The 23,844-nt window shown below is 41.8% G+C and overlaps 1 protein-coding gene across 2 annotated transcripts in view; it reads left to right on the top strand.

Annotated features, from left to right (window-relative positions):
• The window catches only part of LOC105689152 (low density lipoprotein receptor adapter protein 1-like), a 28,936-nt gene extending 8,055 nt beyond the window's left edge, over positions 1–20,881 (top strand). For both annotated transcript variants that reach the window (XM_012405967.4, XM_012405968.4), the window contains exons 2-6: positions 13,307–13,500; positions 17,433–17,545; positions 18,357–18,601; positions 18,713–18,864; positions 19,170–20,881. In XM_012405967.4, the coding sequence (XP_012261390.1) occupies positions 13,307–13,500; positions 17,433–17,545; positions 18,357–18,601; positions 18,713–18,864; positions 19,170–19,388 (923 nt within the window). In that variant the 3' untranslated portion in view covers positions 19,389–20,881. The remainder of the gene's footprint in view (positions 1–13,306; positions 13,501–17,432; positions 17,546–18,356; positions 18,602–18,712; positions 18,865–19,169) is intronic.
• Positions 20,882–23,844: the final 2,963 nt, after the last annotated feature.

Raw genomic sequence — 23,844 nt, 5'->3', positions numbered from 1 at the left:
TTGATTCACTTTTTTCATTTCGCAAACCGCGCGGTATAATTGCACGCGTTGCGATCCGCCCCGTATTGTTATACGGTGGTGGGGGGGGGGGGTTCGTATCCCCACGAAACTCGGGGAACGAATCGACCTTCGTTTGATTCTGCTGGAAAATTTCTTGTAGTTTTAAATTTGTGGCTCCGTGCCAAATTTCGAGAACTCGTTGCCCCCCTCCCCCACTTTCGATGACCGCAGCGCGCTCCTCGAATTTGCCGCGAAAGAAGTGGGCCACTCATATTTTTTTCCTCTTAGGTATTTACCCATTTTCTCTTTTTTTTTTTTTTTTTTTTCATCCACTTCGCGCTCCTTTTTTTCCCTGTAAAAGAGGGCGAAGAAATTTGCCGCATAGTCGTCGATTCTCCCCGTTCGCCACCTCGCCGCCTGCAGTATATTGACTTGAACGATTAATAATACCGTGAAAAGAAAAGCCGGATGACGACGGGGTTGTACAACCACTCGCTTTTTTTTTTCTCGTCAATCTTCGACGTGGTTTGCACGTGTATTACCGCGTATCCGAAGCGCAGTTGACACCCGGTAATCCAGGGATATGGTCGTTACGTATATAGGAATAGGATTTCGCGATGGGATTTCTCTGAATTTCTGGCCTCCCACATCGCCGACGGCATTTCCCTGTGGGATTAGTTTTGTTAGTTCGAAACTGCTGCGGGCGTTATAGCATCGGCTGTCGCCATCCGATAACAACCCCTTCTCGCGCTCGTTCGGATGATGAGTAATTAAAATATCCCTGCGGTGATTTGAAAAAAAAAACTTTTCATATCCGGTGAACAAACGCTTCGTCCGTCCTCGTACAATTTTAGTCTTCTTATCGTCGTCGTCGTCGTCAAAAACAAAAAAAAAAAAAAAGAGAAACAATGAAATAAGATGGCAAAAACCATTATTTCGTGATCGCGGGGGTGCGATTTTTTCGCCGTGTTCTTTGTCTCGCTTACGTGCGGCTGCAGCGGTCACAAAGAGATTTTTTTCCCTTAGCAGACGGTTTTTCCGGGGGGTAGGGAAGAAAAAAAGAAGAAAGAAGCCTCGAGTGACTTAGGGCGCGTTCTTCTGAGCAACGAGGTATAACCCGGTTACCCGATATCACATACTTATGTACGTGTAAGCCACCCCCCCCCCCCTCGAACCTTGGAAAAAACTTCTCGCAAGCTGATACAGCCGAAAAGACGACCGGCCAAACTTATTTTCCCTGACAGCGTGATTGAACGTGAAACGAGGTTGGAAGGTACCGAGGTTGGAAATCGAGTTTAGTTTATGCAGACGTACCTCAGAAAGAACTGTGGCACGTCTGTGTTTTCTGCTATCTGTTTCTTTTTTTTCTTTTTTATTTTATTTTATTTTGTTTTATTTTATTTTTTTTATTTTACGATCTTCACGTGCAACGTCTTCGCTCGCGCGTTCTCGTTCTCGACGTTGCGACGTTGACCGGCGAAAGCGCAAGTGGAAAAATTGCGTCGATTATCATAAGTGAGGAGGAAAACTTAATTCGGGGCAATACGGTGTACACGCGTACGCGTGGGATCTCGCAAAATGAACGAGGAAAAAGTAAAAGATAAAACGAGTAAATAATGTATAATAAAAAGCTTGGGACAGGCGCCGAAGCTCATTACAGGAAAACCCGTAGGGAAGGAGCTTATTTCGTTGTATAAATTTCGACGTGGGTGTCCACCACCGCTTGTTATTCCAGTCGGTTTCGTCCGTTTCGCTTTTCGCCTTCGATCAGTCGAAATGAGAATAAAATGAAATATCGCGCGTTAATCGAGAGATACGCCGCGCGGATATACAAAGTCGTTCGCTAGTGATTTGTGGAGTTAGCGAAGATTGAACCGTTAATTACTCGGAGGACAGAAGAAAAACGAATTCTTTGGCACGTTTGTCGATCGCGCTTGGTGCGTCGCGCGCGGTATATACTTACGTGTAACGTATAATCCATAGTAGCGTCGTCGTTCGAAAAAGCCAAGGTGAAAAAGCGATGATAATTGCGAGGTCGTTGCGCCGACTTGTTAAGGAACGGGAGATCCAAGGAAACGGCGATGTACCGAGGGAAAAACAAGAAGAAAAAGAAAATTAATTACAAGTTTCAACGAGGAAGACCTTCCAAGGATGAAAATGAGTCGTGTGCAAGGTGGACGGGGACTCTGGTACAGCTCGGACAATGATCCGCGTTTACGAAGCGAACCAGACGGGAAAATTTTCAACGCGTTCGACGACGTCCGAAGATTGTACGATTCGTAGTCGCGGGTTAATCGTTATCAATTGATCCCAGCCGACTCTATTTTTATTGCAGCAAATGAAGAGCGTTCGGATCGGCCGTGGTATATAATATCGTTGAATCGTTAATTCGATCAGTATCGCGAAATAAATAGGAAGAAGGTGGAAAGAGAAGCATGAATATACTTTTAATTTCACATTTATCTCTCAACGTTTTTTCACTCCGCCGTATTTCTTCAATTTTCGAAACGAGATCGACGGGAGGACGATACCGCCACGTACCGGACGATACAGAGCCAACGATGGTTTGTGTTCGTTATTTTATTATTATTTTTTATTTTTTGTCCCGCGTTTCTTAATCGCAAGCGCCGACGGGCTGACTTTTTTTTCACTTCATCGACTGCAGGGCGGGTGGTGACGTCTGCAGTGGTAATGATTGTCGAGAAACGTCTTCGCCTCGCGGATTTCTCAATCCTCGGTGGGATAAAAATGGGTATAGGGTCTCCGGGATCGGAAATCTCGAGATGCGGAAGAGCGTGCACGATGGCAGGATATGCGATATCTTATCTCATATCGATTTTGTCGTGATCGAGTTAATCCCCTCGAGTAACCAGAGTGATCTGAAACATCTCGGGTTTTCTTTCCGAAGTCGAATCACGCGCGGTAGATAAGTATTATATAGGTGGTACGTATGTATACACACCTATATACATATATATACGTACATCCGCAATGCCTATTTCCGCGTTGCGATCTTCTTTTCTCTTTTTATATTCCGCGTATTTTCTTTCGATCGGTATCGTTGCGACGTAAACGTGCAATGTCCGGCTAACCGAGTGCCTCCTCTCCTCCTCCGTTTTTTTTCTTTTTTATTTATTTATTTTTTTTTTTCACCGTAACTATATGTGAGCTCTACGCGTCTCTTCCATTCAACGGATATAAACCAAAGAGAAGAGCTCCGTCGCGTTCAATACCGAGCTTCGTTATTTCCGCCCACGTTGCAACGGCGAGGAGAAAAGGAGCTATACCTATTTCCGTGGAGGAAAGCGACACGTCTAACGCGTACCTGTACCCACATGAGCGTCTCTTCCTGAATTTTCTTTTTTTTTTTTTTATTCCGCAAATGTAATACATTTAGCTCTACCTACTTCTGGAGGGGAAAAAATTATTCCTCTCTCGCGTCTCGCCGTTCAACCGCAGACGCCGGTTTTGACGAATGTGAAAAAACCTACTTTACATTCATTCGCGTATACCAGGTCGGCCGCGTAACCGCCTCCGTTGTTCGAAGCTTATCTCCACGCCTAAGAACAAATTACAATATTCCGTAACATTCGTCGCTTCAATTCCGATTAACGTTCCATCGCACAGGTGGAGGGGCGAGGGTAAATATTTTTCGCCGAATTATAGAGCGAGATAAAAATTCATACGAATCCGAGCTCGCGAAGCTTCGGCGTTCGGGTGAGCGGAAGGAATTAGAAAAGGAAGAAATAAGAAAAAAAAAAACAAGAAGAGTAGAAAACCAAAAAGTTTGGGATCACGAAGTTGCCGGGGGGACGGAGAGGCAAGCGAGCGAACTGGGAGTGGTTCCTTTTTTAAAGTTGGCCCGAAGGCTGAAAGGTAATTCTTGTATAACAAAGAGAAATGTATGAGATCTGTACAAGCTTTTAGAGAACTTTTTCCACGACGAACGAGGGAGAAGGATGAGAAGAAGATCAGAGAATCGGGGCAGAAAAAAAAAAAAAAACACCCAACCAAGACGACGTTCGAACCCGCCCTGTACAACGTAAGTACCGAGAAGCGAAAAAAATAAAGAAAAAAAAAAAAATAAAAAAAAACGAAGCTTTCCAAAATGAAGTCGGCGTAAATTCGCCAAAATTTTCACCGCGCGTGGAACATCAAGACCCCATTATACGCGCAACGGTAGTGAGCGTATAACCCGTAACCACCACACCGTGAAAATTCAGTTTCGCAGAAGTGAAAAATTTTCCGAAGACCTTCGTCCGCCCGCTCAGCTTTTAGAGAATATGTATGTGATACCGCGAGAACGTTGAGGGTGGAATTTCGCACTCCCTTATTGCTGCTAGCATTTCACAGTCGAATACAAGGCCTCGGCTAGTTTCAATATTCTTTACGTGACACCGAATTTTAAGGAAGAAGTCTCGGTACACGTATACATATAATACAAGTATATGAATATAATATATCGCCGGTGATTCCGCAACCGAAAATTCTTACCCCAGCAGAATTACCATCGCGAAAGTGGCCCCCACGTTGGCTCGTATAACGAAGTGGGGGGGGGGGGGGGGATATAACTCGGGTCGTTTTACTTATCGTAATCTTAAAATCGTAATCACGTAATCCAAAGCACCCCGACGTCGTCAGGTAGTTTTCCATTTTACGCCCGGTGCGGTGCGACGCGAACCCCTACGAATAATATTCCACTCCCGATTCTCCGCGGGCGCCATTTTCCATCCCTTTATTACACCGTCTTCGGCCACAGGTTCGCTTTATCCTACTACGGTGCGGGTGCCTCAATTACAAGGGTTACTGCATCCCAGAAGTCATGCAGGTTTCGGCTTCGGATATAACGCTCTCGGTATCCCCGGGGACGACGAGTTTCCCGGCGTTGCAGGATGAAATGTGTTACAGCAGCAGCGTCGGAATCATATGTCCCACGTTATAAGTATACATATACGTATGTATACAAATGTACGTGAAACGTATGCCCGTTATACATGTGCGCTCCGTCCAGCCGGCCATTTCCTAAACCACCGCAAACTTCCAACGGGTTTCACGATTTTGAAGGGGGGGCTTATATTTCGGATCAGCTATTCACGTGGCGATTCAAACTACGAACCAATTTCCCGAGTTTTTGGTACACACAGGAAAACCTCTGCTACTGGCGGCGGGTTTGTCGCTAATTTGTCTCTGCATAAATTTGGCACAAAATGATCGATATATCCCGGTATTACAGTTCTCCCGTGTATTTCGGGCAAAATGATACCTACCCAATAATTCAGTCTCGAAAAATCTAGGGGAGGGGGTGAGGTCAAACGCAATTCCGATCACAACGAGATTCGCCGTCGAATATACATATATATGTATAATAAGTTGAACCTTTATTCGACCCTTCGGCGGAAGTTCCGGCAGAACTCGCGTCTTCCCGGGACACTTGTACGTACCCGTAGCCAGAAATTTTCACCGCGACGTACACTCGCGTAGCTGAGGGAAAAACGAAAAAGGAGAGAGAGAGAAAAAAAAAAAGAAAAAGAAAAAGAAAAAAAAAAACAGATGCCCTGGAATACTTTGAATACAAGTGCGAAACGACCTCGGGACCTCTGGACGTTCGGGATTCGAAATTCGCGTTCGCGGGGGGGCCGTACGAACCACTTTCGAATTCTCCACGTAACTTGCAACGCTACTGTATACCGTGTTTTCACCTTTTCCAACCTACAGAACTCATCTCCCGATCCCGAAGCGTGAAAATAAAATGGAGAGAAGAGAATAGGAAGAAAAAGAAAAAAAGGGAAAAAAGGGAGAAAAGGAGGCGACAAGATGGAAATATAAAAGGAACCAATCTCTAGGAAAGATTTTTACGGTCCACGCGTGTCGCCACGTATTCTATACCCATGTGTTGTATTGTCAAGGGACATCGGGAACGTTATTTTTACGACTGGTCTTTGAATCGTCTTATATTATACGCATGGTACGAGATTTTCATCGAACGGATTCCGGAGGGGTTGAAATACGCGTCTTCCGAAAGCTCCGAGGTTTTGAGGTGGTCAGATTTAATTGCAGGTCACCGGCGAACGGTCCTTTCGCGTGGAAGATCCTCGCGGAACCGCGGAAACGTAGAAGGACTATTCGAATGGCCAAAAATATTCTCGTTCCGACTCGACGATTCTCCTACGAGAGTAACTTCCACGCCAAAAGCGCGGTATATAGGTACGATGGCGCTCCAAGAGGATCCTCTGGATGTCGACCGGTGGAGCGTACTTTTTGACTCACAAATCGCAATATACTTTAAGTCCCCCACGGTGCATTTTGCGACGTCGGAATGGCTCCGAGTCGAGAACACGAAGAGATATTGAGAAATAGAGGGAAAAAAAGGAAAAAAAAAAGGAGAAGAAAGCACACGTGGAGTGGATGTACGGGTATATATATATACCCATAGATTCTTGCACTCCAGATTTCGAAGATCCTGGCAAACGTGGTTCCTCCTCTCCGTCTTTTTTATACATACATACATATATATATATACCTGCACTTTATTACTACAAAGCTTTTAGACCTCTTCGCCATCCTTTACCGTTCGTTTTTCCACTTCTTCCATTCTTCCTTTTCTCTTATCTCTTTGACCTTTCCTATATATTTATACGTAGTTACACCGCGATTCGCTACGCCGCGCCGGGATAAAAGTAATCGGAATGTCTTTGAATGTTATTAACACACCGATTATTATCTCTTATTTCATTTAGTTTTTTTCCATCAGCGTCTGCTGTGTTCTTTCACTATCAGTTTTTGAACGTACAATTAACTCAACCCCTCTACTCCGGTGTAATAATTGAGCTTTTAAACTTTGGAGCTTTTTTTTTTTTTTTTCAAACTCTGCACACTCCGCTCCATGTATATTACACGAGCTACGTTTTAACTTGTAATCGTTATAACGGTTACTGGGAAAACTTTATATACACCTTAAATAGCGGTAGGTACTTATTGTTAGAGACTTTACACTTCTGTGTAGTGAGGTATACAGTTTCTCTTGTTTCTCTGCAGTTTCGTGCCAACATTTGTCCTCCGCTTAAATTAAGCTCGAGTCAGGAAGATCTATCTATACTGTACCTATATCTTTCGCAGTATACGTCCAGATGTTTACTCCAAATGGAACGTCGCTAACAGACTTCCAAATGAAAAAAAAAAGAAGAAGAAGAAGAAAAAAAAAAAACAACGAAAATACGATATTTTGTTCTCTTCGAATCTTTTGCTCTTCGGCATCAATACCTCCGGGGAGCAAACGTTAAACGTACCGTGTGTAAGCTCGATATATATATTATCTGTATGTATTTTATATATATATAGATAAAAGAAGACAAAATACAAGTGGAAAAAGAGAAAAATTAGAAAAAGAAAGAAACAGCTCTTCTTCGGCTTTGCGGCAATCAACCGATTGGATCGGAGATTGGATTGGATTCGACACCCGTAAAAGTGTACTTTAGTTCTGACCTCTTTGTAATTTTTCGTGGTGATTTTTCACCCTGAGTGTATTTTCTTTTTTCTTCACACCGTAACGGAAAATTTTCAATTCGCCGCTGTATAATTAAAATAAAAATGAAGACAAATTCAAATTTTCATCCGTTTGAAACTCTCGAGTTTATATCTTCGATAAAATATTTTTTACCGTCGTACTTTGGGGGGGAAAAAAAAAAGCTCCGATTATTTTACGAGATAATTAAAACCGAGACGGGTTGGATAATATTCGAGCGTTGGGACGAGGGAGTTGGAAAAAATAAAAGTAGAAAGCTATTTCGTTTCGACTTTTGTCATTTCGTTTTCGAGTCATCGCGGGCAACACGCGCCGAGTGGTTTACCTCCGTACTGACCAGAGCGAAACGACTCTCAATTTTTCGCATTCTCCAGCGGTCGAATATACCAATCTCACTACACGACGTGTCCGAGGGATTTGAATGTATCTGACTCATGCAGCAGCGGCGGCGGCAGCGGCATGTGAGCGGTAAATTGGGCAGGTTCTAATTAGCTCAGCTGGGTGATATTTCCGCACGGTTGCCAATGAAATTGGTTCGATACCAGCAGCTGTATCAACTACGTCCGCGTTTATAGATGCCTCGATTCGGTATGTCGCAGTCGATTCGGGTACGCCTGAAAACGTCTCGCGGATTTTTGTAAAGCAGATTTTATTTTTCAATTACATTTTGCACACGGATAAGGATGACTTCGACGGATCGGAGCGTAGGGGATGTGAAAAAAAAACTCAGGTGTTACCGAAACTCGGCGAGCCCGTGAGCGGAAACATGTCCCGGTCGGATGTAGACTACCCCCGTATGTTCATTGAACTAGGAAATGCGGGTCTCGTCGTAACTTTCAACCTACTAAATGCGGAAAACGACTGACCAAACTCCACTATTTTTACGCTGTATATCCAGCGATAGTTGGTTCGGGAAACCTCGCCATTGATCTCCGGCAGTTTCGGTATTTCATGGCTTTTATCCCCGCGGTATATACGTAGTATCGGAGCTGCCTTTTCTTCTTTTCGAGCTTCTTTCATTCAGTACCCTAAAAAGAAAGGGGTAATTCAGCCGCTCCAAAATAGAGTATAGATAATCCTCGAATGAAAACTGCGGAAACTTATTCCTCCCTTTTTTATTTCATTCTTTCTTTACTTCTCCTCTTTTCTCTCTTTTTTTTTTTTCTCAAACTCCGCATTCGTGCGATGTCTACCTGTACGTATACGTACTTACGTATATTCTCACTACGTTAATTCACATGCGTTATATAATTTCTGAAACAAAATGGAAACAAACTTTACGTATCATGATACCCAGCTATCGCACCGCACAAGATACGGCACAAGTAATAATTTTCCCTCGTTGAGATCAGTCAAGCAGTTAATTGTAACGTATCATGCGCGAAAATCGGCTAATTAATCTAATTATTATTGTGCAATATTCGGTTGGAAAAATCACCGTGTAGTCGCGCACAAGTTTCTTAATCCGATAACATATATAGTTAAAGGAGAACTTTCACTCATTTCAATATTAGAATTCTATCACCGGCCACTCAGATTTTTGCCACGAAAATGCATTTTCTTTTTTTTCTCATTTTCAATTCAATCTCATGAATTTTACTCACCGTACGTACTTCTGATTAATTCTTTTCCCAGATTACGATGCGGAATATAAACCTTGAATTTTCGACCGTATGCATTCTACGTACGACCTTACTTTTACACGTGCAGGTTTCACGTACTATTATACGTATGTATACCTATGTACATGACATACATACATATTTCTCTGCTATGCGAAGTTCGGTCGGGCTGAGAGGCTGTCAGTACCATCAGCGGAATGCAATCAAGCTACCCTTTAAGTGGGTAGGCAATTTAATTTCAGCGAGAGAGAAAAGCAAGGGGGGGGCGGCGAGCACTCCCTCTATATGGCATCTCGATAAAGCGCACGTATCGAAAAGAAGATTTTACACGAAATCGTAGCGATTTTCGAATACCGAACGTATACCCGCACGTTTCAAATTTTCGCATAAAATTTCTCCTTAAGTGTGGTTAAAAATTTTTACATACATGATGCAACCGAAGTTTTAGCCTAGGTATATGAGAGTAGAACACGTTTTCCCGTAGTTTCAATGAGCTGTTTATTCAGTATCTATGTATAACGTATGTGGCATATAACATTACATGAACGAAGTTTTTCAATTATTAGTTAGCCGGTAATTAAGTTAAAACTTTTGAACGCTATGCATGATATTCACTTTTCTGTGCAGACTGCGCGACGTTTTTACTCGGGGACACCCGCGCGTGCAACGTCGTTACTCACCTGTGCTTGTAAGTGCAAATAGTTTCAGGTTAATTACAACCCACTTTCGTACCATTTCACGTTTACATACGTACGCATGGTACGTACGTACATACGAGTGTATTTAATGCGGACGGACATCCCTCCAGCGTTTCGCGTCTACCGCGAACGCACGCTGTGGCCCTAAGTTCGTTATCAAAGTACAAGCTGCAGCGGTTGAAACTTGAACGGACGTTACACCGTGCGTCTCATTTTTTTTTCTCCACCTCTCCCCCGCCCCTATTATTCCGTTCGTTTACAAAAATCGTTTCGTGGTTCTCCGTACATAAGAGTCCTTCGTTATTTCCACCCCTGTTTCATTCCAATTTCATTCACCTCCCCCCCCCCCGATATATCGTTAGTAAAACTTGAACAACTTTCATCGGGAATTTTCCATAAGTGCTTTGCTCCACGGTTCGCTCGCCCATCACGAATTATGTACACAAAATTTTCTAACATTTATACACACTATACATTTTTTATATGAATTTTCACCGTTGATTTATAGTGTATATTGTATGTATTATCTGTACCAGCGTACGTCCACGTTTTTGTACCTCGCGACGTATACAATGTGTACGTGTATATTGCGTAGTCGCATGTGGATATTTCAAATGTAATCAGGTGTGGTATTATAGTGGAATCGCAGTGCATGCGGGGTAATTGTAGTGCCGCATAGTTGGTTCAAAGGTCGACTTGTAATCTGCAGAATATATCGTCACACGTACCGGCGCATTATTTAATCAAGTCCGTATACCTGTATAAATACAATGCGGCTGAATTAATCTCAAAGTGGAAATAACCGTATAACTCCGATGATAGTTGATGAAAATTTTTTCAAACTCAGCACAGTTTTCGGTTTCACAACGAGCCAACGCACAGGAGAATGCGTTGAAAAAATTTTTGTTTCGCATAACTTAATGATTTTTTTTTTTTCCACATTTTGGGAGGGTTTGAATTCGCCCACCGAACGGAGGACTGTAGCCGAACGTCCAACTGTGTATATTACAAGCTTTTTACGCGAAGAAATATTTTTTTCGAGTAACTCCATATTTCGGATCAAAGACTGGAATACGTAATTCGAAATGAAAGCTACATATTGAATCATGAGCACTTGAAGTGTGCACCGCAGGTGTAAGTGGATGTAATAAATATTGAAAAATCTCGTTCGCTTGATGAACCGGTTACAAACGGAATTGGCAGACATTTCCTATATTTCCTATTTTTTTTTTTCTTTTTTTTTTTATCGGCTCTCGTCGTAACAAGCAACGAAAAATGTAAAGGTATATTACACGCACGGTCGATTCGTTTTTTGAAACGTGCATGAAGGGATATTATTTCATTTTGATTTTTTTTTTTTCAACCGTTTTTCAATTCGCGTCGAGGATTGCGATTTCGGTTTATCACGTACAGAAATACGTGTACGTGTATTTTTATTTTTACAACCGTATGGTACGATGCGATCCTCGATTTTTCACGGAATCCATGCCCATATTTTACAAAAAGAAAAAACAAAAAAACAAAAAAAAATGGCCAATTTAAAAATGTGGATACCTATATGTACAAGCCGAACGTACGAGCATAGATATATCGAACGTACGAGCAAATTAATCCTATCGAACTTTCCGTTTCTGCAGCTTTTGCTTTGCTAAAAAAATCAAAAACGAATCGAAAGCTTCGTCCGTTCGGCGGAGGGAATAAAAACTCACTCGACGTTATTCGTGTGGTTTTGAATTTCCATTTTTTTAATCGCCTCGAGTTTTTCTCTTCAAGTCCCACCCCACCCTCACCCCACACGTTTCAACTCCAGCATATTTTCCGGTAATTTCTCCACCAATTAGCGAACTTTATTTCACCGATAACGCGGTGCAAGAACTCCCGCATTACACCTATACGCGTGCACACGACTCTACGGAAGGGTGTGTGTAAAGTAGCTTGAAAATTTAGGACTTGGAAAATTAGTGAAAACTGCCCCGAAACCTGCTATACTACATATATATATATCGCGTATACACGCCATAGGTATATCAGGTACCATTCTTACCTACGCCTGCAGCGAACCGCGGCAACGCGACTACCCGACTACGTGTCTATAATTTTCTAAACCGCGCCCGCGGGCTAATTATACCAATATTATTAAACAAGTTTGTAATTACGAACTTGCACCTACACACACGCCATAATGTTCGTGGATACTTTTCGTCGTGTGGAACGAAATAAATGTAATACTCGGTATACTATAATAATACCGGTGTAACGTTACCAGTTTTGCCCCGCTCGATCCGTGTCCGCAATTTTATACATCCCGTTAATCGGGTTTATCCTGTGGCATTCGACGTGTACGGCACGTACGGTATATACCATAAGTAGCTCTACATGCTACGTATGTAATATTCACCATGTATGTATGTCGTACAGTACACGTGTATTTATTTTACGGTGTGAGCATTAACTGGCGATATATTATAGAAAGCAGATATCCCTGTGCGCAGGTTTATCTAGAGGATCGTGCATGCTCCGCAATTAACTGATTGTGAATCGCGACCGCACTTTGTATGCGCTGTTCAAATTAATTCCAAAACTTATCTGGGATATTGATTGGCTAGCCGGTGTTGTGTGTGCGCCGCGACTTCAACCCCCACCCCCCCCCCCCGTAGGCTACCCAGTTTCTGTTCCGAACGGCTTCAGCATTACGTCTCTAACTAATTTACGTGCTTTATCAGCCCCCCTTCGTACGATATAAGTTCACCTATCCAAAAGATAGACAATCTCACCGTTAACCCAGCTGACGTGGATTATTATTAATTATACGAATACCTTGATGAAAGAGAGTCGCCACCGACTCGTCGTGTAATTTTGTTACTTTCATTCTTTTTTTTCTCCTCCTCTCCTCCTCCTCTCCTCCTCTCGTCCTTGATCCTTTTATATTTCCTCTCTATGCACGGAGAGTTGATGCGTGCGAAAAAGGTCGGTGGTAAATTAGAGGGGGTGAAACGAAGTCGCGTTACAGCGTCGTGGTTTTCCAGAAAGACCTAAACGAAGATAAATGGGACAAAAAGGGGACTTCCTGTTTGCGACGAAGCTAACGAGTATTTTAATATTTCAACGGCAAATATACGACGCCTGTGCACGCGTACCTGCACAGTTGGTTGTATGGATGTGTCGGGCGAGTCATGCATATATTATTTCGCCACACAGATCTCGTTCGCGTGGCGAAATGAACTCCGGTGGAAAAAAAAACATCACGAGAAAGAGATATATTTATTTAAATGTCTGCGTGACGTGTGGCAGTTCTAAGGGCACGTGTGTGATTTAAATTAATCGAAATTCGCCTTCTTTTCTGTTCAGCATTTTGCGGTAAAATATACAATAAGTTTGGGGTAAGGGTGGGGAATTTCTCGCGCCATCTCGAACGTGACAATGGCATAACGTGTTTTTTTCTTCTCGTTTTTCCACCCTCGTAGAATTATGCGAAGAATGGGCCTTGGCGAGCAGTAGAGAGTGCGTGGAAGGTGGCGGCGGAGGTTGCGGGGGACAGGAAGACGCCGAGGATCCGGCCGAGGCCACGTTTACGTTGAAATACCTGGGGAGCACCCTCGTCGAGACACCCTCGAGCGAGGAGGCCACGGCTGAGGCCATCAAAACCATCATCACCATGGTGCGTATACTTCGCCTCCCTTATGACAACCCCCCCCCCCCCCCCCCCCATACAGGTATACTGAGAATATGTCGCAGAAATGATAACCGTATAGCGTTGCTTTATGTCGTACACATATTATATATGCTTATATTTTTCAACATGTGGTTCAATTCCCACGGGTTAGTGCGAAACCTGGTAGGTATACGTGCGAAGATAGCGGTCCTATGGAAAATTCATCGCGTCGTATATGAGGAATCCTCGGGTACGGGAGGATCTTTTTTTTTTTTTTCGTTGCTCGAATGTGTTAGTCTCAAAGTTTTATGCGTATGATTTGTTTTTTTTTGTTTTTTTTTTTTCTTCGGAAGTAAATTGGGAAATCTATTTGGAAGTCAAGCGAACGTCCAACTTCGTTCACACCCATTTGTCTAAACTTGTTTTCACGGTTAAATTCAAGCGATTAGGATACTCGAGGGAATTTGAAATTCATTCTGAAAAGGGTAGATTTCAGAGTTTTAGGGATCTCAAGAGTCATGAATATTTCAGTAGTAGGTGTAGCATCTTATGTAGATGAAAGCCCCTTTGCTTATACGTACGTGGGTATGCTTATAGTTATTTAGTATCGCGAGTTTTTCCTTCCTTCGATACCTGTAGGATTGATGTGTCGTACACGGCGGTGAAAGAAATAATGAAAAATCGACTCGCGGCTTTGATACGAATAATTTGCAAATTTTTAACCCGCTAACCGAGAAAAATAATATTCAGCGATACGTACTGCGAACGTAATGTTCAACGGTATTTTATTACGTTACACTACGTGCGAAGCGCAAGAAGGACAAAAATCAACGGGAGTGGAGAAGAGGAAATAAACGTGACTTTAATTCACGTTACCGAAAACTCTTTCCTACCGCAGGATGACGCAATATTCGGAATTCTTATTCCACATATGAACGAAAGCGGGGAAAATTTCAGGCGAGTGTCACCCCGACCGTATTTCCTTCCCAACTGAAACCCTCGGAACCCAAACATTTTCAGTTTCCTCATTCCCGAATTCCCATGCACGAATGAGTTGGCAGATGCCCGCGACACGTCCTTGTACCATACATTATTCCGAAGAGAATCTCCAACTTCTATACGTATATATGTATACCTATACATGTATATATGTATACCTATATGTATATATGTATATATATGTATATCGAACAGACAACGGGGCAAACGACATTTTCATTCCGGGGACTCGAGCGAGCGACGCGTGGACCAGTTTTTATTTTCAACTCGTAGGGAAGAAAAAGAGGAAAGGTGGATCCTGATTTGGTTCGATTCGAAAGTCTCGGGTAGGATATACGTTTACAAAGTAATACGTAGCGCGAGTTTCCAACGTCTTTTCATTAACGCGATTCGAACATATCCGTTATTTGCATCATCTTCACCTTTTAATTCTGGGTGGTTCGAATATATACGAGATAAACCGTAGTTTTACGGGGTTACTATCGAGACGGAAATTCCTTGCGCACCGGCAGACTCGATGTTATAAATTCTAATTCGAGTGATCTCTCCTCTCGTCGGAATCTTAAATTAACAGGCGTGAATATAAAGCCCCATTGTGAATTCATGAATACGTAGAATATTGGAGGTAAAACGCCCGAACGTTTTATAAAGTTCTCGGGTAGGTACCTTCGCGACGGTCCCCCTGCGTTAATCGAGTCAAAAAACAGCAAACACTCTTGAGATTCCAATTTAATTGCGATTGAAGATTCGTAAGCCTATAGCGCGTAGAGAATTATAACGTCGTAATTGAGGGGTCGTCGATTCTTAAACGTACGAATTTCAGAGGTGAATCGAATCGACGGGGGGTACACCGTGCGCGCATGGTATTCGAAGAGATTCCTAAATTCTCCCTAAGTTCGTCGATTCCGGTATCGACGGAGAAAGTTCGCGGAAATGATCGATGTTCGAAAGAATGTTATTTCGTACACATTCGTCCGTTTACAGCGGTAGACGGGAACATGAGAACTACTTGTATTACCGCTCGATGCCGCCGCTAGCCGAGAATCGGCGGTACAGAGCGGAAACAGACAAAGAGCTTTCGGAGCAGCGGTAGTAGTAGTAGTAGTAGTTTTGGAGTAGTATAAGGCAGACATCCTGCGGTTGGAAGCGAGCCGGCTACGAGGGGTTAGTCTCTATAACATTAATGACTGAGAATGAGAAGCGCGTATAGAGGTAAAACTAGAACCAGGGAATAACGGTCTCATTAACCCAGAGGAACGCGCGTCTTTTGTTCCGACTCCTCGTGATTCCCTCAACGACCCCGTGCCGCCGGCTCCTCGGAAGGGAATACGACGCCGTTCAATTAAAACCTTCAATTTCCCTGTTCTTGAAATGAGCTGCCTCTCGAATCGCTATACGCGTATCATCCCCTGCAACCTTCTCCCTCGCTCGCAGGCTGAAGTAATTTTTTATGCAGGCGGGTGCATGAAATAATTGACGCGACGATACGAGAGATTTTTCATTTTCAGAGCGAGCTTCGAACGAATTCGATACTTTTTTCGTTACCCTCGGTGTTCCGAGTGGCGATCGCGAGCCCCCGAATCGAAGTAGCTTCGGTCAGTCCTTCCGATCACGAACTCTCGACAGTATCGCTATGGAGGAGATGAAATTTTTCATCCCACTCACAATCGGTACGACGAACAAAGTGCATGAGGACTGAATAATCTTTCGGCTTACGTATAACTCGAAGCTGTTGAAAAAGCGTTAGGCGTAAGCCGCGAGTAGCTTAGGGGCGTTTGAGGTGCGATTTTAAACTTTGTTAAAAACTTGAGGGCTCCGTGTATTACTTCCACAGGGGTTGTCAAAACTGCTTCATATACGAGAATAGCAGACGTCTGGTACCCTGTGTGCTTACATTAGACCGATACATAGCTTTTCCCTTTCGCTTCTCTACGTGCAAAAGGAAACCGTGTACGCGAGTATTAAGGCGAGGTATATAATGAAGTTTTCCCCTCTCTCCTCATCTCGTATACCTTCCACGTGCAACCGCCGACCCTTTCGTATCTGGGTATACGATATACTCGGCAAAAACCTTTGTTTGCTCTAAACTTTCCTTGATACTAAAATACGAAGCTAACTCCTTCTGTTCGAAGTAGGTATTACAAACAATGAAAAGTAGTATGCGCGGAGACTACCGTACTTTTTCCAACGAGCTTTTTCGAATACATTGCGCGAACGAAGTTGTTCCGGAAAAATTGTGAACATTTGCGATATCGTTTTCCAAAAATTCAGAAATTGCTTTTCGTCGGTGGTGATTTTTGGCTCCCCGCGAACCTGCATTTTACATAAACCTATATTACGTTCGGTGTAACTAACTACGTTGTAAGCTCTCCGGAAAACCGCAGGGCTTTCGGACAACGGATTTATACACCGACCATATTAAACTTTGGGGTGCTCGTGATGATGGTGCAGCGGTAACAGCTTGTTTTCAGGATCCCCTAAATCATTTCCGTTGTTGAATAATTCTCAAAATCGGGCACACGTCCGTATCGTTGAACACGCAACCACGATTTTTTCTTCGATCATTATACACGAGGCATTACACGTAGATTAGAAACTTAGTTGGGGAGGAATCTTATTGAAATATCCTTGATTTTTCACATTTCAGAGCGATGGTCATAACTTGATCAATTTGGCCTTCGGAATCGGACTTCTGAAATCAAAATCCATCAGAATACCATCCAAGACTCGTTGAGAAAAAAATTGTTCAATTTCGCCCCGAATTTTGTGAAAAATTTAATCATAAAAAATATCTTAAAACTATAAGTGGCCCGTTTTACGTGGAATGCCCCGTATGTACAATGATAAAAGAAAGCTCTTTCGGTTCACCATTTTCCTTTTTTTTTTTTTTGTTTTTGTCTATTTCAACGCGGTTATGGGATTTTTTAATTTTTTCTCAGGCAAAAGCCAGCGGTAAAAAACTCCAAAGGGTATCCCTTGCGGTCAGTCTACGGGGTATTAGAATGACCGACGTTGCTACCGAAGAGGATCAACTCCAAGTCTCGATTTATAGGTGAGTTTTATCCGAACGGAATCCCGGCGAATTTAATTGCCAGAGCACTTCTATACTTTTTGTACAACTACGTGCGCCAAAGGTATTACTATAACTAAGCAGGCAAGTTTGTTCCTTCTTTTTCCCCGTTTGCAGTTTTCGTTATTATTATACCTTCGCAAGTGCAGCGACGGTGTAGCAGCTTGGCTGTTGAATCGAACGGTTATTACTTTCAGCTCCAGCTTTTACACCGTTTTGAACTGAAAATTTTAAGCTTTGCGCGTTCCTTGAAACGTTTCAAACGTTCGAAGTGGCATTCTAAATTTTCACCGGTAATATTATTATAAAAAGGGGGTGAGTTCGCGTAACACGTTCCCCCTCATCGTTGCGTTGTTCTTTTCTACTTTCTCATTGTCATCCGCGGGCTTCTCGGCAATGAGAAATTATCATCGAGGGTGTGATATTTTAAATAGACCAAAATTGCGTGCAGGAACTTCGCGGTGCGCGAGCAATTGTTAAAGTCTGTTTAATTACTCGATAAATCTCGAAACACCCCTAAAAGCAAATACCGACCACTCGCGCCGAGTTTTTTATCCTTCAACGTATACCCATGTAAATATCTAAATTTTAATTAATTACTCGACTAACGACGTCAAGTGTAACTCCTTTGAATTTTGAGGTGCCCAAATTGTTCGAAAGATTGTCAAATAAACATATCATTCAACCCGCAGCGCGGGATGGCGGCTATTCAGCTTTTCGTTTATTTCGTTCCGTGATTCATTGAAATTTTCAATGATATTCACGAGGGTGTATCAACCGATATTTTCAACAGGATCTCTTACTGCTCGGCCGACGCTACTCACGACCATGTATTCGCATTCATTGCTACGAACCTCAACGAGACAATGGAATGCCACGCTTTTTTATGTCCAAAAAGGAAAATGGCTCAGACTGTTACGCTGACCGTAGCTCAGGCCTTTAACACCGCGTATCAAGCCTGGCAGCTGACCCAAGTCGACCCTCGTATTCATCACACGAGAGACAAAAGCCCACCAATGAACGACGAGAATTGTATCGGTGAGTATAAATATATTTGCGATAAATATTTAATAACACAGAGGGTCTTCGTTATCCCTATAATTGAATTGAAATTGAATAAGAGAAGTAAATTTTTAACGATCGTTTCAGAGTATCACGAAAAAATCCTAAACGAATTGAAAAACAACGAGAAACATAGCAGGGAAAATAATCAAAACGTGAAACTGAACAATATTAACGAGACGCAGAAGAATCTACTCATTGATCTCTCATCCGATTCAAAACCAGAGGGAAACTCATGGGTAGATATCAAATTTCACGTAGCCAAAAACCCCCACATTCGCCACCAACTTTTGACGTTAATCCTAAATGATTTCCCGGAATCATATTCCTCGAAAGTAGATGGAAATAAATATGGGGTGAAACTTCTTGAAAAATTTTATCTTTTCGATTTTTGTGAATTTTCTAGGGTATTTCGGTATTCTTAAAAATTTCCCTCCATCAAAAGTTGAGATCACCTCGAAGATTGATTTTCCATATTCGATTCTGCTTTCAACCCTTCAGACGTACATTTCTTTTTTTCGACGATTCGTTACCACTCTCGCAGGTTTGCTTCGAGGAGGAAGTTGGTGTGGACAACAAAAATACTCGCAACAACAACTCGTCGACCAGTATCCCGATGTCGACCCTTAGGACGACGACAACAATAACGTCGTCTACCGTGACTCCGGCTAGATACGTAACTCCACGCCCTTCGCCGTCGCCCTTGGCGGGGCAAAATAACGCCTGGGGCGAGTCCAGGTCGGTAAACTTGATGTGTTCGTAGCCCGCATAGCCTCAGGCCGATAACTTCCGTGATGTTCCCCTCATCACTGGACTGTGGAAGCATCTCTCGGCCAGCGGTAAACCTGGAAGAAATTTTTCATCTTAAAATATACCACGTTATACATAATCCAGATTAGGGTAACGTTCGCATGGGATGTAAACTACCGCGAATAATATTCAGGATAATTTTTTTTTTTTTTTTCGTCTTCAGATCAAGGGATGAATCTACAAATGAAAAAAAAAAAAAAATACGAAGACAAACATGTTATAAAATCATCCGCAGTTTTAAACGGTTTATTCCGCGTATTGCAAAAATTTTTGGATTTTTAGCCTAACGTTTTGTACTTATTAATGTTATTATTGTCATCATTGTCATCGTCATCGTCATCACGATCATCGTTCTTATTATTTTTGTTATTCGAGGCGCAGTTTTTTATTTACTTATAACTAGGATCATAAATGTGCAGCAGTATAACTTCTATAATATATTAATGTGGGTGCTCATATATAAAACGGGTGCCTGGTGCCTCGTAACAATTTTATTATTATATACCGTGTACGATATACCTATATATTATATATTGCTGTTTTAGTTTTGGTTTTACACCAAAGAGAGGGAACAGGTCGTGGCTGTTTAAGATTTAGGTCATACATGTGTATAATATAAATTTTAGATAATACAATGCAAAAATTGACGTCGAAATGTTTTTATATACGTACTATACATACTTATAGCATATATAGATTTGATAATTGTCTCGACTGTCGATGTGTCGACGTCCACGAAACAAACCTACCGACATTTAGAATGATAAAAATTACGAATAATCAAAGTTATATCCCACTTCTATAATTCTATAGCGGCCATATTTGTTAGGTTTATTGAAATATAATTAGCGTACAAGTTTAATATAATAAGCATATCTTCATTCCGTCGTCAGTTTAGTAATAATCTATACGATACGGCTACGTACTACATACCTATGTTTCAATGTACATTTTAATATTTGAAAAAGAAAAAAATCATCGTGTTTTTTTATGATCAATTTACCTTAGAAAGCTCACTTAAAAAATTATGTCTGCGACGGATACCGTTTTAATCTGATTTAGAATAATAGGCTGTCAAAGTAAATTAGGATTACTACTCTGGATATTAAGATTTTATAGTACTACAATTGTACGAACCGAGAATGAATTGAGAAAAAAAAACGAAGATAGAAACACTTGTCACCGCTCTTAACTTATAATTATCAAGAATTCGTTATTGACGACAATTTTGTATAATCTGGTGTAATTAAATATGAAACAAAATTTTAATAGGTCTCCAGACGATATTAAATTATTGGTATACGATCGTTGTTATCATTTGATGCGAAATTTTACGATGAATATTTTAATTATAGCGATAAAGAGTAAGTAATGTAATGTTACTATAAAATATCTATAAATGGGGTATGAAATACACGTACAATACATATCTGATTATTATCTAAATCTGATTATCTGAATTATTTGAATCGATCGACAACATTTTGAAAAAAACATTTATATATCTTTTTTCTCGTTCAATCTAACTTTCCCAAAAAGCACTCCTTGCTCACTCTCGTCATACCCTGGGGGTGATCGAATTTTCCGCATATTTATACAACGTAAATCCCGAAAAAGAAATTCAAATTAAAAAATGTATTAATAATCTATTGTTTATCCGGGAGTTGAATTATTATTAGCGACATCTGTACTTTGTTTAATAATTACAAGTTTCAGTGATATACAGATTCAGTTGTCGCAAAATCTCCGCCATACCGACACCCGCGAAGTTGGAGAGAAGACTTCGGAGTTGCGAACCATCGATAAGACAGATTATCAAATAAAGCACCGCAACAATCGACGATCAAAACGTTAACAAAATGGTGAACGTGGAAAAAAACAATGTCACCTCGTTTCAGCTTCAAATTTTAATGAGTATTTCGTATTTTTTGTAGGATAAATCGAAATACAAGATCATCGTGAAATAATGAGGGTGATTTTGAACAATTTTGAATCTGATGAAGTGAAGGGGTGATCAACACCGAACATACCCCAATAATTGTAGAAAATACTGTAAAATAAGAGAAGCTTCCATGATTACGTATATACCATGTACGGTATACCATAATATATAGATGGCATACCAGAAGTAATCAGGGTTGTGCCCGACCTTGTATCCAAGATACTTGAAAGCGTACTCAACCCACGCGACGGTCCAATATAATTGAGTTTCCTTCATGCAATTTCGCTCTGCTCGAGAAGCAGGAGAAGTAACAGATGCTGAAAGTCGGATGCAGTCTCAGGTATCTCGAATAATTGGCTTGTTTGCAGTTGATATTCAAAGTAAAAGTTTAAAAACGAAGAGACCTGGGTAATATCTGTTCATAATCAGCGGTACCGTTCTCTAACAGTACATAAGATGCTCAGATACAGCTGCCTCCGCTGCCGGTATTACTGAAATCAGAGAATTTCAACTTTGATGCCATTAGTTCCTTTTGATTCCACAGATCACAATATCGTGAATAACTCGTATTACAATGCGTATGAAGTTTGCCTAGATCTTTAGCTAGCCAAAGAGAAGCGTCAGCGTCCCGCGGCTGCAGAGACAAAAAGACCGACGCTACAAGTTGCAGATCCTTTTCCGCGGCTATGTAACGAGATGCCTGCAATACTTGTTTTCACCACCCTTAGCACCAACTTTCATTTTTATCTTCCCTTTTTTGTATTTCATTTTTTCCTCTTTTTCTTCTTCTCTCGCCCTACATACGAAGTGCCCGAAGCACTTCAACCTCCAAGCTGGAACGAGGAACGAGGAAGGTATGAGGAGCCCCTTTGTCGAAGAATAAAGTCGCTGCATGGCCCGTTGAAATCTTTTTCTATATAATATATATAATACCTACATCGAACCAATTTCGCTACCCTCACAGCGGATCGACGTCCCACTGACCCGTTATTTATTAACCCTTATAGACCGCCGCCATATGTGACTGCTTGAGCTCCGATCAATAATGACAATTTTGACGTTGTGAATATATATTTCAACAGCTGTCAACTTCCAATATCGCTGTCAAAATGTAAAAAATGTATCGAGAGAAATGGGTTTAGGCGGTTGTAAAATTTCTCAATTTTCCGTCAAACTGTGGGTCGTGCTCGTCGAACTCGTTGAACCATAATTTCTCTTTTTTGCAGATCATGCCGGATTGCGAGAATTTTTCATATCGCAACGTAGGAGCGATGAAAATCTATATACGATGAAAATCCATACGGATATACGTCGCATTTGTCGAATTCGACGTATACGTATAGAGTGACGTAAGCAGGATGTACGGATTCGTGAAACTCGAGGTGCGTAAAGTGTTTTCCGTATAAAACCAGAACCTTCGTCAACCCTTGTTAGGGGGATGGTCAGAACCCGGATTAGGGTTAGGGTCGCATTTGCCATAACCCATTCTCGCATGCTATATCCGCGGTGCGAAGCGACGTTTTGCTGTACGATCGAGCCCTCTTTCTGTATAACATACGCAATCCGATACCCCTGAAACGAAATTATATCATCCGAACGATCCCTTCTGCAAAGCGCAACAAAATTCGAAGGATTCTTTTTTTCCTCCATTCCTCTCGTCTCGAATCAGGATGGGGAACGGATGCAAATTGACCTTTCCTTATTTTCTCTAGACGGTATATCAGTCATCGTAAAACTTTACGGATATTGCCAGGATCAATTCGTTTACGAGATTTTCGCATAGGATTTGGAATATTAAAATTCAATCGCAAGGATTTTCCCGATCGTGAAAATTTTTTATTCTTCATTCCCAAATATTCACTTCTGACCGGTTATATCTTCCTCTCCGATTCGAATATAATCCCGGCAAAATTGCCGAGTTCATTTCGAACCTTCGGGAGTGATTTTCAGCACACCTCGTTGAGTGGGAGAGAAATTTCATTCGGAACTATTCAACGCTGTTTGGTATGTATACGAGACTCTAATTAATTGGTATAGGTTGGGCCTGAGGCTTGCCCCTGCTGCTCCTCGCGCTGCCGCAGGTAACAGGTGGCCGAATGAATTTAATTTTAGAAGGGTGCGGTTCGCCGTAAGGTATATAATGAGGGTGAAATGTGGGTGGGCTACTGCTATAGCGTCGCGTATTCGCCACCCCTGGTTATGACAGTGTCCGATTTGCGTGCGCTAGTACAAAGAGGAAACCCCGTCGCTGTCAAGACAAAAGCGCGGCGAGACATCGCAGATTAATTTTCTCAGGGGGGGTTTGCAAGTAATCTCAATTACGCGAGAGCGATGAGCTATGCGACAATTATACCGAAAATCATGCACCGTGCCAGATGAGTGTACGGTATTCAATGCTTTTCTATTCATTTTTATCCATAAATCGTACGGCGTAAAACACATGAATTACCGCCCGGTAAATTATCGA

Source organism: Athalia rosae, chromosome 2, assembly GCF_917208135.1.
Source record: "Athalia rosae chromosome 2, iyAthRosa1.1, whole genome shotgun sequence".
NCBI classification, from domain to species: domain Eukaryota; kingdom Metazoa; phylum Arthropoda; class Insecta; order Hymenoptera; family Athaliidae; genus Athalia; species Athalia rosae.
The sequence above is the reverse complement of the archived record's forward strand: the minus strand, read 5'-3'. Positions and strand labels throughout refer to the sequence as shown.